The following is a 17,014-nucleotide window of genomic DNA, read 5'->3' as shown; positions in this document are numbered from 1 at the left end:
AGCCATTGGTGGGTTTGATGTCAGAAAGCACCAAGATGGAAAACACACGTACCATTACCAGGAAAGTTTCAGAATCAAATGACAGAAAAAAGAAGACAAGATCATGATTCCCCGTGCCATTATACCACCAAGGCCGTGTAGTGAAACCTTTTCAAGTTGTTGAAAACTGATCATAATTCCTCAGTTCTGCTATTTGTCTTCGCTTCAGCATTGTGTAAGAATGTAAAAACCAAGTTCCTCTTTTCAACTTATCTGTACAGGAGAGTAGAGTTATGGTTGTTCTTTGTAATTTACAGAATCCTTGCAAATATAGAACGCACTTCCATCACGGATTGAGGTGGCTCCAAATCTTTTTCCTGGAGTGCATTCCCAAGCAACTTCTGCATCTGCGATGCGAATATTTCATCCAAAATCTGCAGTATAGTGACGATATGAATAATATAAACCGCAGAGGCTGATGAACAACGGGAAAAGATTTAAATGTAGAAAATGACAAAATAAAAGCATATTCAAATCAATTTAATATGATAATTAAAAAAACAAAAAAACCTTGGAAGCGACGTAGAATGATATAATAATAAGAAATTCAAAAAGAACTTTCATCAATCATATGTTTAATCAAGCAAAGTTTAGCAAGAAAATATAAGATGTTATTAAACATTTTAATGCTTGCACATGATAAGAATATAAAACAATATTTAATTTTGATATACCAATGCCATACATAAATAATTTTCTCCTTGAAGCAGCCGATATCACAATCATGATTACTCTAAGCTATTTCAACTTCTGAATTCATCATTATTCTTACTCAAATCATGCCAAAGAAAAAAAGGCAGCAATAGTTTACAAATGCAATCGGATACTGCACTTTCAATATCTTCTTGTCAACCTCTCTAATACCCATTTTATAAAAATGCAATATTATTATCTATGTTAATTATATCAAAGCTTTAACAGAATACTTGAACTTCATATTAACATCCAAAAACTTTTCCTGATGGTGATGAAAGTTTGAGTGACTTGCTTAAAATCAAAATGGAATGCCAAGTTCAACCAAGGGATCCAGTTTTATACGGAATGTCAATCGGCCAAAGTGAGACTTACAGAAATTGCAATCCTTAAGCCCTTATACCAGGACATGTTCTCTCTTCGATTTTCCAGAAAGTGTAGTACATCCTGTGAAAAATAGAGAACATAATATTGTAAATGTGTTAAAGATTTCAGGAAAGTTATTTGCAGATATTAGCTACTTGTACCTGCCCCATCCGATCCCAGAAATTTCGACATAAGGTTATGAACACATGAGGTTCAAAGACTGAATGGAGGTTTTCTATTGTCTTTATGAGGAGATCCTTCAAAGGCAGCATTCGACTTCTTACATCTGACTCAACAACAGTTTCCTTAGAATCTTGGATTATCTTCTTCAATTTTGTTGCACTTTGAACTCTCGTCTGTATAAATATAAAGAAAGCATAAGAAATTATTTAATAAAGAAAAACATATATTCATGTGTGGATATAATAAGTATATACATATGCCTTCATATATGTCCAGGATATTAACATTGGCAAATGCATCCATCTATCCAATGACTTGGCATGGTCATCCTTGACACCATTACCCAAAAAACAAGTTGGAAAAGAGAAAATGAAAACTTAAGCAAGCAGATCATAATAACGTTTGGTCCATAAGTCAAGTTACTATTATGGAAAGGACTTGAGAATCACTAATTGTAGGAGTCTCCAAAAGCATGATAATAGACCAATATTAGCATCTGCTGCATTCTAGAGGATACTCACATTCTCTGCAAGCTTCTCCACTATTGCTTGAATATAGTTTCTGAAGTTGGCCCTTAGCATCACCGTAATTTCACTGAGACACTCTCCTGGGATTGCAGTTCCACGAGGTGGACTGCAAGAACACCATGCTTTGAACTGGGATTCTACCTTGGAATGCAATGCATAAAGTATCCTTTTCATGGAATTCAAAAGAACTCCCAACTGAAAATAATTATTTTCTTTAGTTGAAGGAGATAAAACAGCACAAATTAGCAGAACATATAAACAGAACTTTACCTCGTCTGGAACAATGTAGGTGCCAGCTGTTCCTTTGGTGAATTTCTGAACATATTTGCCAAATATCTTAGGAGCAATGCTGTCTTTCAGTGGCGCTAGAACATCAGCATATTGCCTTTCCAAAGATTTAATAATTGCTTTTTCAACATCTGCAATAGCCTTTTCATAGCCACAAGTACCAAAGAAAATAACAGGTTCATTTAGCATAAAGCAAAATAAACGTAAACAAGAACAGTCACAATAAGGTTGCTCATATCAACCTCCATAACTCATAAATCACACTTCTTTAGGTAATTTCGAATTAATTAGCAAAAAAGATGGATTGCCATAAATTGTGAATTTAATGCCATAATAATAGTAAGATAACATATTAAGCATGAACCTAACAGAACCGTCATGCTGAAACCTGGAGTTAAGGTTCAATATCAAAACAACAAACCCTGAAAACCACTAAGGTCATGCCAACAACGTTTCAAGTTATTCTGTAGTTTTGTGTCCATTTTATGAATTTTATATTCCTGACTATGTGTATTCCATAATGTTTACAGCAGTATCAACAAATTATATTAACATAATATGTAATCCACCAAATCCGAGTAAAAAAAAAAAAGCATAAAATATCAATAGTTTTGAGTTCATTTTTCGAATTCTATATGCCATCTCTGTGCTCCATAAGTGTTCATATCTAAGAACATTTAACCTATCATAATTAAACAACAGGGAAAAGGAACGTACATTTTCCAAGACGATAGTGAATTCTGGCCAGTGGAAAATGATACTTTCATATTCATTCAATGTCTCCATTAGCTGATCATACATATCATCAATGAAAGGAGTTGTCGATTGTGGTGTTTTAATACCAGAACACTTAACCTAAGAGCAATCAATTTCAAGAAAATTGTCATTGAGGGGGGAAACTAGAAAAACTTGACTTGCAATCAATTTTAATCAGTCATGCATGCTTGGCTAGGCAATTCTCTAGTCTAAGCAGTTTGTATGACCACACACACACACACACACATATGTAAATAGATTGCTACCAAATTATGACTTGATTAGATCAAACCACCAATTAATAAAAGTTCAAAGTAACAAGGGTAAAATATAAGGAGCACAAATTATATTCCAAGCAATACGATTGTGATTTTCTCAAGTGTCCCATAAGCAAGTAAAAGGAAAAGATGCACACGTGCCCAAGAGCTACTTAGTCTGAACAATGAAAAAAGCAAGCTAGAAAATAGAACTGAATCAACATTATATGACCTTTCTTAGATATGACATTTCCCATCAACATGATAATGCAGTTAATAAGTCCACAACATAAAATTTGTACCTTATCTAGTTTGCATAAATCAAGTAAATAATGGCGCTTCTCTTCAATCCAACAGGTTACATAAGAGTGAAACAACTCTTTTGCCTCAACTCCCCCTTTTACAGGACTGCAAAAAGTTATAAGATCAGATAAGACTTGAAAACAACAGAAAGTAATTTAAAAACAATAAAAACTATAGATTGAAACAAGAATGATACAAGTTTTGTTATCTATGTTTATTATGAGGTAAAAGAAGTAAAAGTTTTTACTTAATATTCCAGGAAGACAGATCTTTTTGAAAGTCTGCTGTTGCAATGACAAGTTCTATTACAGGAGGAGAGGGGCCAGGAGGGGGGCATGCAACAAGAAATGCTCGTAATCGACTGCAAAGATCTGCACTGTATATGGGTGCAGAAAGATTTGGAAGGTCTATAAAACTGCAAAAAATTCAAGATAGAGTGCATCAACAGATATTAGCACAGAAGAATCAAGCAGTCAAAAAACAAAGCCAGAAAACATATAAAGTAGAGGTGACAACTGAAACTTTGCAATTTTAAAACATTTAAAAGCTTGGAATCCTCCACTTTTAGCCCTTTTTCCTTATTTTAATCTTTCACCTTGAACCAATTTGAATAATCCACATTGCTCCTTTTCATAAAAAAAACTCTTCATCTTCTTTGTCTTTTTTTTCAAACTAATGTTTCTAAATTTAAGGCTAATCAGATACAAGGTAGCCCTAGATGCTATGTTACCATGAATTTTCAAAGTAGGCATGGATATGGAGTCTTTACCCTCCAAAGAGGAAAATGAAAAAAAACTGAACACACCCTTTTCAGACAGATACCATATCCAACTTTTGCTCACAAGTTTGAGTAAATAGCTATACGTGTAAGTAATGTGGGAAAACACTTATATACAGCTGGTTGTAATATTGTAATCTGTATATTTATATGTGTATCTCTAGAATTAAGTATTTGTATCCCTAGAATTAAGGACAAAAAATTAGGATAGACAATCCCTCAATTATAGGATCAGTTTTTATGAAGATTTAGTTTCCTAGTTTAACCCCTAATTAGTTGTATATAAACCTAAGGTTTTTGTATAATTCTTTAATGAGTAGTTTTTCAATATACATTTAGTTTTTTCTCTTAGTTTTCCACACAGTTTAATTTTTTAGTTTCTTCACATGATATCAGAGCTTTAGGCTCTTCTTGGGAAGCAAAATTTTCAGCCTTCATTGCTGACTTCTATTTTAGGCCTTCATTGCCGAACCCTATTTAGGCCTTCATTGTCGAACCTTGTTAAGGCCTTTATAGCCATTCTATTTTTCCCTTCTTTAGCCTTCATTGCTAAGAGTCATTTCCGGTTATATCTTAAAACTTGTTTCAGTTCAAAAAAAGATATCACTACCACCCAATTTGAGAAAATGTCAACTGAAAAAATCACCGGAGTACTACAGATATCTCAGAAACAAGGAGAGTTCGACAGAGAAGAGATTGAAAAGCTGAGAAACCTATTGAAAACCCTTGAAAAGCATACTGTGGTATGTTCCTTAGGTAAGGTCTCTAGTTCAGGTAAAGCTTCTAGTTCTCATGGATTAAATGTCGCAGTTAAGCCTATTACGAGTTCTTAGATCATTGACTCAGGAGCCACAAACCATATGACACATTCTTCACAGAAGTTTAGTACATATACCCTGTGTCCTAGTAATAAAAAAATTGTTGTTGCAGATGGTTCACTTACTACAGTGGCAAGATTAGGAGATGTTGAAGTTAATCCCTCATTTGTTCTCAAAAATGTTCTTCATGTTTCTGGATTGTCTACTAATCTGATATCTATACAAAAACTTACCAGAGATATGAATTACAAAGTGACTTTTTATCCCTTTTATTGTGAATTTCAGGACCGGAGTTCGAAGAAGACGATTGGACTTGCTAAGGAGAATGATGGACTATACTATCTTGAGATGTCAAATAACACAAGTAATATCAAGAATAGTTTACTTTTGTCATTTCTATCTGAAAAATCTTCCAATAAAGACAAAATCTGGCTTTATCATTTTCATCTTGGACATCCTTCTTTTGGAATTTTGAGAAACATGTTTCCTTCTTTGTTCAAAGGATTAAGTGTTGAAGATTTTCATTGTGATGTTTGTGAACTTGCAAAGCACAAACGTGTCTTTTCCAATTAGTAACAAAAGAAGTTCTACTCCCTTTTACCTGATTCATAGTGACATTTGGGGTCCCTTTACAATTCCTAATATTTCTGGTGCAAGATGGTTTGTTTCATTCATAGATGATTGTACCAAGGTCTCATGGATTTTTTTTACTTAAATCCAAATCAGATGTGAATAGTGTGTTTTTAAACTTCCAAAACATGATCCAAAATCAATTTGGAGTGAGAATCAAGAGATTAACCCTGACAATGTAAGAGACTATTTCAACCAGAGTCTATTCACCTATTTCCAAAAAAAAGAGATTATCCATGAGTCATCTTGTGTTAGTACTCCACAACATAATGGAGTGGCAGAGAGGAAAAATAGTCATTTACTAGCCACAACCCGAGCCTTCCTTTTTCAAGCAAATATACCCAAATCTTATAGGGGGAAGCTGTTCTTACTGCTACACACATTATAAATAGGTTACCTTCAAGGGTTTTGGGATTTAAAACTCCTATGGAACTACTCTCACAATTCTATCCCAACCTTAATACCACAAACAACCTCATACCTAAGATATTTGGTTGTACATCATTTGTTCATGTTCACAGTTATAATAGGGAAAAGTTGGATCCAAGAGTGATTAAGTGTATCTTTGTGGGGTATTCATCAACTGAAAAAGGGTATAAGTGCTATCATCCTCCTACCAAAAAATTTTATGTATCTGCAGATGTCACTTTTGAAGAAAGTTAACCATTTTTTACTCAACCTTATCTTTAGGGGAAGACTTCATTCATGGAAGATAAGGATAAAGACTTCCTTTTGCTTGATTTGTCCTCTTCTTCAACATTTTCACGCATTAATTCTTTTAAGTTGAAACCTGTTTTTGTTGAGCCCAAGTCAAATATTGAATTTGAGTCTAAACTCATTCCAAATATAGAAGATGCGACAAAGGATAATATTGTTCTTGATTCTATAAAGGAATTACAGTTGTACTCAAGAAGAAAAGTTCTAGATCCTAAACCAGTGCTAGTCCAAGAACCTGATCCTAATTCTGGAAATGAGGTAACTACAGTTTTTGACTTTGTTTCTCAAAATGAGCATGAATCTCCTAAAACTATAACTAGTGATTATGATCTGCTTATTGCCATTAGGAAAGGAACCGGAGAATGTACTAAGCATCCACTATACCCAATCTCTAATTTTGTATCATTTGAAAAATTCTCACCATCCTACAAAAATTTTCTTATGAGCCTAAACATTATTTCTGTTCCAACTACATTATCCGAGGCATTATCCAATGAGAAATGGAGGCAAGCTATGAAAATAGAAATGGATGCCTTAGAGAAAAATAAGACATGGGAACTGGTAGAGTTGCCTAAAGGAAAAAATCCAGTAGGGTGTAAATGGGTTTTCACTGTTAAATACAAGGCGGATGATACTATTGAAAGATATAAAGCCAGGTTAGTGGCTAAGGGCTACACTCAAACCTATAGAGTGGGTTATCAGAAAACCTTTGCTCCAGCTACCAAAATGAATACAATTAGGATTTTGTTATCATTGGTTGCAAATTACAATTGGCAGCTTCAACAATTTGATGTAAAGAATGCTTTTCTACATGGTGATTTGGAAGAAGAAATATATATGAAGGTTCCACCGAGATTTGGAGGTCATCTAGAAGCAAACAAAGTATGCAAGCTGAAAAAGGCTTTATATGGCCTTAAACAGTCTCCTAGGGCTTGGTTCGGGAGATTTGCCAAAGTGATGCTAGCAATGGGATATAAACAGAGTCAAGGAGATCACACATTGTTTATCAAGCACTCTGATTAAGAGAGAGTCACAATTCTATTAGTGTATGTTGATAATATAATTGTAACTGGAGATGATGAAAAAGAGAGAGAATCTCTAAAACAGTGTTTGGCTAGAGAATTTGAGATAAAAGAGCTAGGGAGATTGAAGTACTTCCTAGGAATTGAAGTAGCTCACTCACGACATGGTATTTTCATCTCACAATAGAAATATGTGATGAATCTTTTAAAGGAAACTGGGAAGCTTGCATGTAAACCTGCAAATACCCCTCTAGATCCTAATCATAAAATTGGAGAAGCTAATGAAGATGCTGCTGTAGATAGAGAGATGTACCAAAGATTAGTTGGAAGACTCATTTATCTCTCACATACTAAACCTGATATAGTATATGCTATGAGTGTGGTAAGTCAATTTATGCATAGTCCTAAGAAGTGCACTTATAGGCTATCTACCGTATATTGCACTATTTGAAGGCCAATCTTGGGAGAGGTATCTTATTCAAAAGAAATTCGGGGCTAGTTCTAGAAGCATATACAAATGCTGATTATACAGGTTCAGTAACTGATATAAGATCCACCTCAGGCTATTGCACTTTCTTAGGTGGTAATCTTGTGACTTGGAGGAGCAAAAAACAGAATGTGGTGGCAAAATCAAGTGCTAAAGTAGAGTTTAGAGCAATGGCTCAAGGAATTTGTGAACTATTATGGTTAAAGATTATCCTAGAAGACTTGAAGATCAAGTGGGATGGACCAATGAGACTCTAATGTGATAACAAGTCTGCAATAAGCATTGCGCAAAATCTTGTGCAACATGACAGAACAAAACACATTGAAGTAGACCGGCATTTCATAAAAGAGAAACTAGATAGTGGGTTGATTTCTACACTTTATGTATCAACCAAGGGTCAACTTGCAGATGTGTTGACTAAAGGTCTCAGCAGTGCAACATTTCAAGAAATTATTTCTAAGCTGGGAATGGAAAACACCTATTCACCAACTTGAGGGAGAGTGTAGGAAAACACTTATTTACAGCTGGTTGTAATATTGTAATATGTATATTTATATTTGTATCTCTAGAATTAAGTATTTGTATCCCTAGAATTAATGACAAAAAATTAGGATAGACAATCCCTCAATTATAAGATCAATTTTTAGGAAGATTTAGTTTCCTGTTTAACCCCTAGTTAGTTGTATATAAACCTAAGGTTCTTGTATAATTCTTTAATGAGCAGTTTTTCAATATACATTCAGTTTTTTCTCTTAGTTTTCCACACAGTTTAATTTCTTAGTTTTTCCACAAATAAGTTACCACATATAAGAACATATACAGTCATAAAAGATCAACAAGTGGGAGGGTGGAAGAAAAGCCAATTGCGACAGAACTATAATAAATTATTTTGCATGTTATATGATCTCCTAAACTAAGGAGAAAACTCACCTAGGAAGAACATTTTGATTGTAGATCTCTATGTCGGTGAAAATTTCATTTTTGATACTCAAAATTAAAATTTTCATCTTCTGATAAGAAGTTGAAAGAGTCATGGGATCCATCAATGCACCACCGCTAATGCTCAAAATATCATCTGTTTCAGCCTGGTGCCTTCTTGACCTTTTTTTTGCAGCAGTCTGCAAGGTTATTGCCAATTCATAGAGGGAACAAACAAAAGGAATATATGAAACAATGACTGGAAGAAATAAGTCACTTATACCTGAAAATATCTGCAGAACTTCAGTTGCATCTCGGGACTTAATACATCATGCAATAGCCCATAGAGCTTCACAGCAGGGACCAGGGCAGGAGGTGGTGATCCAGTGGCAGCCCTGAAAACATCTATCATCCCTGATGGTGATGATTCAACTAATGACTTGTAATTCTCAAAGATCACAGTTAAAATCTCCTGGACCTGATCCTCAACTTCCCCTAGGATGCGGTTCTGATTGATATTTCAGCATTATATTCATAAGGAAAAAAAAAATGAGTTGGTATATGTTCATATATTTTCTGAAACATGTAATATGCAAATGTCTATATGTATGTGTCCTTGTATAATTTCAACAACTACAAGTTACGAGATTAAAGGATGAAAATTAAAATGTGACAGAGATGCATCCAAATGACAATTGAAGGCGGCACATCTGAACTAAATTAAAATTAAGATGGAAATTGAAGAAACATTTTAGTCAGTGACTATTATTAGGTGGTGAATCAGAAGATCCAAACTAATAAGAATTAGTAAGGTACTTGAAAAAGATGAATTAAATATGACACCTGTTTGACAATCCCTTTTCTGAGTAGATACTATCTGATTAGCACAACTACATAAGAAGATAATGACCAGTCATTTTGAAAATACCAGACACGCATGGCATTGGAAACAAATAAAGAGCATTTCAAATTATAAAATAACTTGGCTCAAACTGCATGCATACCTCTTGGTGACTTAATTTGTTCTTCCTATTGCCCTTCACAGGAGATAGTAAATCATGTATCAATGTAAGGCAGTCTTCAGTTGGTGTAGCCACATCCATGACATAAGAAAGGTATCTGCAACCAAAATGAAAGAAAGAAAAGCAATTTAAAACTCCCAATGATAGCAGCATCAACTGGCATTCTAGTGCAACTCCGTACCTTAACTTGGTATATGCATCTGATACTCCATAGTATGATGCAAATTCATTCACCAACCACTTCCAAGGGCCATGTAACAACAAATTTCTTTGCTGAAAGTGTTGAATCTTCATTGCAACTTCCAACAAAAAATCATATGCCACAGTTTCTGCAACAGAACCACACTGCGAAGACCAGGAAATTTTACTCTTAGTGTCATTTCTTGCATAGTTGTTATTTATCATCATGCTTTAATTCAAAGAGTAAAACGATAGCTAGCATCCAGGACATTCATAACTCTAAATCTACCAGTTAAATAAAAGGAAAATGTAAAAAAAAAAAAATCCTTTAGTGGAGTCATTTTAAAATATATTGGATTATTACATTTTACATGTACCTTGAGATTATTCTCCTCTTGACAGGTTGAATATTGTATATACAGTTGAATTCTGCCAACAAGTTCATGTTCTGGCTCCTGATATAATGGCCACCACCGAAGCTTGTCACCCTGCATGACCAATGTTTTAAAACTTCAGCATAACCATCTGCCTCCACCTAAGCCTTAAAGAGTAGGTAGTATCAAAAAATCCTTACAGGGTCATCAGCAATAGAAACCACTTGTACTAGGACATGACCACAATACTGCCCCTTGGAGTCATGAACTTTGACAATCAAATTGTCACCAAGACCATCAGGTAAGCTGTGTTGCAAAATATCAGGAAAGAAATTTTCCGCATAGCATGTAGCAAGGAAAAAAAAATGAGAGTAAGATTTTGGAGAAGTGAAGGGAAAGGATAGGGAGGCAAAGAGATATAAGAGGCAGAGGAGCTACATACAACACATGAGTTTCACTAGATCCTGGTTGCATTCTGATCACATCCTCTTCAGTTGAACTTTTCAATTTCAAAAAGCAACAATACGTTTCTGAGAATTACAATTATCACCTTAAGTTAGATAGTGCAAAAAGGAAAGTACAAAATCAAACCATAAAGAGAATATACACCTCTAATCGCATCCTCTTCTCTGATACCAATCATCATCATTATCATCAACAACAATAACCACCTAAGCCTTTTTCAATTATTTGTGATTAGCGGTGAAATAGATCCTATTACGCAGATAGTGCTCTGTTTAGGACCACATCCTTGCTAAGATCATTAAATGTAAGGTATCATGTGTTGGTGTATGTTCCTATTCGTTATCATTTAAAAAAGCAAAAAAAATTATTCCTTAATGGCTTCTTACTCTCAACTAGCTAGAGTACAAAGTACAAAGTTAAGTGATGGCAGGCCTGAGAAAGTACTTTCTCTTCGTTCTGATATCTCCAAATATTGTGTAGTTTTGCTTACTTCGTAAAATAAAGGCTTAATAGAAAAAAAATATCTGATTCAATAAGGATGCAGCTAAGACCTATATCCTTGAGCCCCCTATGAGGAAGAAATCAGAGAGCTGACTATAACTTTAAATTTGTAATCATTAGAAGCAGGATCTATTTTGCACCCCTGTCAATGAATTAAATAGAGGAAAAAAGGCAGTCATCTAAACATTCAGAATGAAATGTTTCAATAGCTACATGTGTGGCATTTTGCTCCTTTTAACTCACATGCATACAAAAGTTGCCACAGGATGCTGTAGCGGATAGCTGCTGTTGATACCTACACAGCATTTCACACTGGTCAAGTTATTTCTTAAAGTTAACTTTTTCTCCTTGATAGTGCCAAAGATTCATATAATTGGTTCCAAGCACATCCAAACAATAGTTGAGATCATTAGAAGAGATGAGTTTGACATGTCTATTAATCTTCATAGACCAGAACATTGGTTAATTGAATTTATGGAGCGACTCTAAAGACATACCACATTAATGTTAGTGATACATTCTCTCTGTGACCTAGCAAAGAATGTTGAACCCAATGAACTGTCTAGACCTAAGATATGTTCAAGAGTAATAATTACCCTAATTACCAATTTTCGAACCATGTCACGGTAGTTGTCTCATCACAGCAGATTTCCAAATCACTGTCAAAGATGCAGATATCTAATCTAGATCAAACTTCTCTAGAGTAATCAAGTAAGCAAATGATTGCAGTTTCAAATGAATAAACAGAATTAAAAGTTTAATCTTGTTAACTACTTCAAGCAAAAAAAAATGGTTAGTAATACTAAATTTTAAACCATAAAACTAAAAAGGTTTAAATACCTGGAACTACTTCATATGATGTCGAACTGCTGCGCAAAGTAGTCACTCCAGTTTTCAAGAGCTTGGATACCTCTTTTATATATTGGCTGCTTGCCTGCAGATAAGCTAGGCTTTGCCTTGAAAGAGAACCATTTGCAGGAGTATTGGGCCTCACACGAACTTTCTTAAGAGCTTCCCATCCAGAATATAACATTGAGTTTACTTTGGAGAAACGTTGATGAATTGATTCTATCTTTACAATAGCAAGATTGCAGCCAGGAGGAGGGTCTAAACCCATTTTTACTTTACGGACTGTCCAACAGAAAAAAGATGATAAAATTCAAAGGCTTCAACATGCAAAATATAAGACTTGGTGGAATGTTTCAGGAAACACGACAATACCCTGCACTTTCATTTTGCCAATGGTCTTCTTTGGTTTAGGAGCAGCTGCCTCACTAACTAACTCAGAAGACTGTTTTGCCAACAGCTCTTCTTCTGGTTGCAGAAGTACCTGCTGTAGACTAGAAATTTAAATGTAATAGTCAGAGATAGGTATTCAAAGCATGAAGCAAAATACTATGTTCAACAAGCATTACACCATAAAGCAGTAATAAGACCTGCTGACCTTAGTAATATAGAAGTACCATGTAAGTATACTACTTAGCCAAATACAGACAACAAAACTTGAACCTTACATGCATAGATGCACAAATGAAGGCATGCATGGGTGGAATACACATACACACACACACATATATTATTGCATGCAAATGCATGATCATCTAAGTGTTCTGATTAAGATGCAATAAATCAGGTTGCAAGTATTTAGCACATTTTAAAAATCGTTATTTACTAAATGAAAATTAACAAATTCAAGGCAAACCACTGCAATAATTGCCAGTTATTCCTGAAACAGTAAACTAAGAAAGCCTATATATATTTAGTATTTCATAAATAACCATGACTTATACACTGTTGGTTAGGTCGTAGATGAAATATTCTCCAAGAATCAAATCCCCTCTATGATTCTTTGATAAATCATGAGTGATTACTAGCCCTTATTGCAAATTTTCCCAGTGAATGTAACATGTTCTGAATGGCAGGCAAGGAACTAACCAAAAAAGCATTATCACATGGTAAGTTTGTCCAAACATTGTTCCATTTCCATCAATCCTTATTTCTAACCCCATTTTGACTAATATGCATAATATTTCATATTTTTATCCCAGAAAGCAGATCAAGTTATTAGAATTTCAATATCAGAGCAGTTTCATTGATGGATCTTAGTTTCCATTTCAAGAGTTATCCTGGTGTGTTTTTATCACATATTAACCTTAAACAAACAATGTATAACTTTCAAAACAAACAATGTATAACTTTCACATATGCACTCACCCAAATGCTTTTCGCAACTGTAAACATTCTCTATTTAAGAAGTAAGGAGCTTCTTCTGTGCAACCTTTGGCCCATGAATTTAAGCATAAACGAACACATGCATCATAAGACAGCACTGCACACCATGGACCAAGCCCACTGAAAAAATTTATTGATGCAGTCAGTTGTCTAAAACTTTATGAAGGTGCAAATTCTAAACCAAGAGCAATATGTGCTTAACTTAGCTATTTAACTGACCTTGCATGAAAGATGGGGCGATGAATGGGTAAAGTACTACTGGATTCATTGACTCCTCCTTCCTCTGCAGTCCTGTAACGCATAATTGTTCAATTGTAGTGTCTTGATACTTTTTGTTTTTGTTAATAACAGCAAGGCAACCGGATGTAGAGATGCTGACACACACACACACCTGATAGATGGATCAAGAATCTCCTCCCTGCTGTTATCCTGAACAATGGTATCATTGTAGGAAGGTTTTGTTTTTTGCAGTCCTTCGATATGAAAAACCTACATGCACTTAAATAGTTGAGTACAGCACAAAGCATAATGTTTTGGATTAACAATAAATTTAAGTGGAGCATCACAGTGGTATCTTATTTTGATCTTATTAATTCCAGATCGCACCTCTTAATGAAGCCATTTAGACATCTCAAGGCCCATAACCAAATCAAGTGATTAGAAAATTAAAGAAGTAACATTTTGGGATGTTAAACCCCAGGTAGCCTACCCATTGATCTGGTGGTATCACCCAACATATCTTGCATATACAATAAGGCACGTCCCTAAATTGGTCTAAGCATGATAAAAAAAAACAGCCAAGTGCTATTTTTCAACTTTCAAGCTTCAGCGGCGCAATTCAAACAACTTAATCAAATGAATAACAACTTACCAAAGAAAATAATATTAAAGGAGGAACTTAATATATGAAAGCAAATTTTAGTAAGGACATACTAAAACCTAGTTGTAACAGAATGCTTGCACAGTCATGCATCAAAACACACTGATTCACAGAGTACCAAAAATGCTTTTGCATCCATAAGAAGTTCATTGAAAGATGCAAACCTGTTTAGATGTTATTTCAACACCTACACTAGAAGTAACAGTAGAAGAACAACTATCTGAATTATTTGCTTCTCTATGAGGTGGAACACCATCACTGCTTCTATACTGCACAAATGAAACTTCAGTGCTACTGGCAGAATCTGAAAATTGCTCTTCTTGAGTGTCAGGCTTCCCAACTGGGTTCCCACCATAAACCCATGCTGGTCTCTGACAACTATTTTCTAATTTCAGCTGAATTCCACTATTACCACAAGCCCCTGATTTCTGTATGGAAGCAGTATGTGTAGCAGCTGCAACAGTTGGCACCTTATTATCTTGAGGCAATGAAATGAACGAGTACTGCCTGTCATAGGCATGCTCATCTGAATCGGATGATGTGTCCATGTCTGATCCTGAACCACCATCATTGCCACTAACAGGTATTCCCCAAGACACTGGAATTACACTTGGAGCCAAATGGCCATTACAAAATTTTGCTGAAGGAGGCAATCCAGAGTGCCATCCAGCATTTCTTAAACCAAGAACGGGATCAGGTTTTTGTCTGGCAGTCCTTGTCGTACTGAAAAGATGACTGTTCTTGGCACCAACCCCCTAAGACAAGTTTAAAACATTAAGATCAGACTCATCCAGCAGCTCAGACTACACTATAAACTAAAAAACTACTATAGACATTAACATCACAAAACATTGAAATATCTAATTCACATAAACAAATGTTTGCACCAAATACCTAAACAAATGCATAAATACATGAATGTATACATATCTATTCGAGTTGACTCACCTCACGAACCCATCTTAGTGCATCATTGTCAAGGCCTTGCGTGAACATTGTCTTATAGTTTCTTCTTCTTCACCTAAAATCCAACCATTGAAAGAGAATTTAGCACCGGAATTACAATTGAAGAACTAATAAGCCAAGACACACAAGCAAAAGAGTAAAAGCTAACAAACGAAATCACTCATAAAAAACTAGTACACTCCAATGCGGTTTCTTTACTTATCCATCTTCCCAACCAAGCAGATTGGGAAACAAGGAAAAACAATAAACAGAAGTCCACTATTTTATACAATAAAACTCGAACTTTACCAAAACCAGCAAACTGAAAGAGAAAATATAATTAATCTAAAGTGCAAAAACCCTCACTTTGCTTAACTATCGTTTTATATCAGACGAAAATCATTGAAAAAGGTAGTGAACTATAAGTTTGCACTGACATTAATAAAGGATTCCCATCAACCAAACGGAAAAAATCAGATCATGGGAATTCAACTTCACATGCCAATCACTGATCAGAGTACTAACAAACCAATTGCTAAAATCCCATTTGCTTCAATGATCAAACAAGCAAAAGGGTATCACTTAAACTCAATAAAATGTCGCTGCCCAAAAAAAAAAAAAACTTGACTTTGATCAAGTTTAGAAAAAAGAGAAAGAAGAGATGAAAAAACTACTCACACAAAAAGGAGACAGGAGAACGTGGAATGAGAGAATTAAAGAGAAAAACAATAATGTGTTGTTCTACTGTTCAAACAAACATTTTTCTCTGCTTTATAAATATCACTTCTTTTTCTTCAAAAGAAAAGATGGTTTTTTTTTTTTTTTTTTCTTTTTGGAGCAAGAAGAATCAATGTTTCAACTGTGAAGCGAAATTCAGGAGAGTTTCACCGAACCTAGGACGAAAACAAAGAACTAACGGAGAGGTGTGAGATTAACGTGAAACTGACGTGGCAAGCGGTAGCGCGCCCTTTATAACGGTCGATTTGTTTAAGTTTTCTTTTTCTCAGGATGGAGTCTTTGGTTTGGGTTGGTTGCACACACAATTTGTGGTACTTTGGGGTAGTTTAGGGAGGGAGAGATTAGTGGGTCCCACGTGGATCCCCTGTTTGTATTCAGTCCTAACTGGGAGTGTGCTGTAATCCCCAATGATTCGCTGATTTTCCGCGCTGAATAAGACTTAATCACTAAGAAAGCCCACCAATAAAAAAAAGAGTAAAGAAAAAAAAGCCAAGCTTTTTTAGGTTAAAAAATAAATTTAATTAAGTTGCTTAAAAATAAAACAAGGTTAGAGTATTTATATATTCTAAGTTAGAGATATTATATACGAAAAATAGAAAAAAAATGACTCTAGGGATTTTATTTAAAATTAAAGTACTATTAGAGATGTTATTTTTAATCATACTCACATAGAAAATTTATTTTTTTTGAATTTATAGGTATAGGTATCAAATTTTTAGAATAAAAAAATAATGGCTATGAATTTAAAATATTTATACATACGAACAGTATATTATAATATTCATCTAATATCCGGATATGGTATCTTTAAATATCTTTTATAAATATATATTAAAAATATAACTATGTTACACTTATTAAGTGAATTTATGGCTTTTTTTTAATTTAAAATTAT

The 17,014-nt window shown here is 34.6% G+C and overlaps 1 protein-coding gene across 3 annotated transcripts; it reads right to left on the bottom strand.

Moving 5' to 3' along the window:
• Positions 1-36: 36 nt before the first annotated feature.
• Positions 37-16,131, bottom strand: LOC111299879 (uncharacterized). 3 transcript variants are annotated; one of them, XM_089747834.1, is made up of 23 exons: positions 15,748-16,131; positions 15,385-15,457; positions 14,601-15,191; positions 13,948-14,045; positions 13,776-13,847; positions 13,539-13,676; positions 12,546-12,664; positions 12,165-12,455; positions 10,801-10,888; positions 10,559-10,664; positions 10,362-10,472; positions 9,986-10,149; positions 9,787-9,901; positions 9,066-9,290; positions 8,795-8,982; positions 3,660-3,827; positions 3,412-3,517; positions 2,814-2,951; positions 2,079-2,237; positions 1,803-2,003; positions 1,260-1,454; positions 1,108-1,179; positions 37-413 (listed from the first exon to the last, which is right to left on the bottom strand). In XM_089747834.1, the coding sequence occupies exons 2-23, from the start codon at positions 15,430-15,432 to the stop codon at positions 291-293; spliced, it is 3,516 nt and encodes a 1,171-aa protein (XP_089603960.1). In that variant the 5' UTR covers positions 15,433-15,457; positions 15,748-16,131; the 3' UTR covers positions 37-290. The 3 variants fall into 3 exon arrangements, with proteins under 3 accessions (XP_089603960.1, XP_089603961.1, XP_022751119.2); XM_089747835.1 differs by having other exon boundaries at positions 15,819-16,131; XM_022895384.2 differs by having other exon boundaries at positions 16,060-16,131.
• Positions 16,132-17,014: the final 883 nt, after the last annotated feature.

The sequence above is a fragment of the Durio zibethinus genome, chromosome 18 (assembly GCF_047325235.1).
Source record: "Durio zibethinus cultivar Kanyao isolate XHJ-2024 chromosome 18, ASM4732523v1, whole genome shotgun sequence".
Lineage (NCBI taxonomy): Eukaryota > Viridiplantae > Streptophyta > Magnoliopsida > Malvales > Malvaceae > Durio > Durio zibethinus.
Note: the sequence above shows the minus strand (reverse complement) of the source record. Positions and strands in the feature narration are given on the sequence as shown.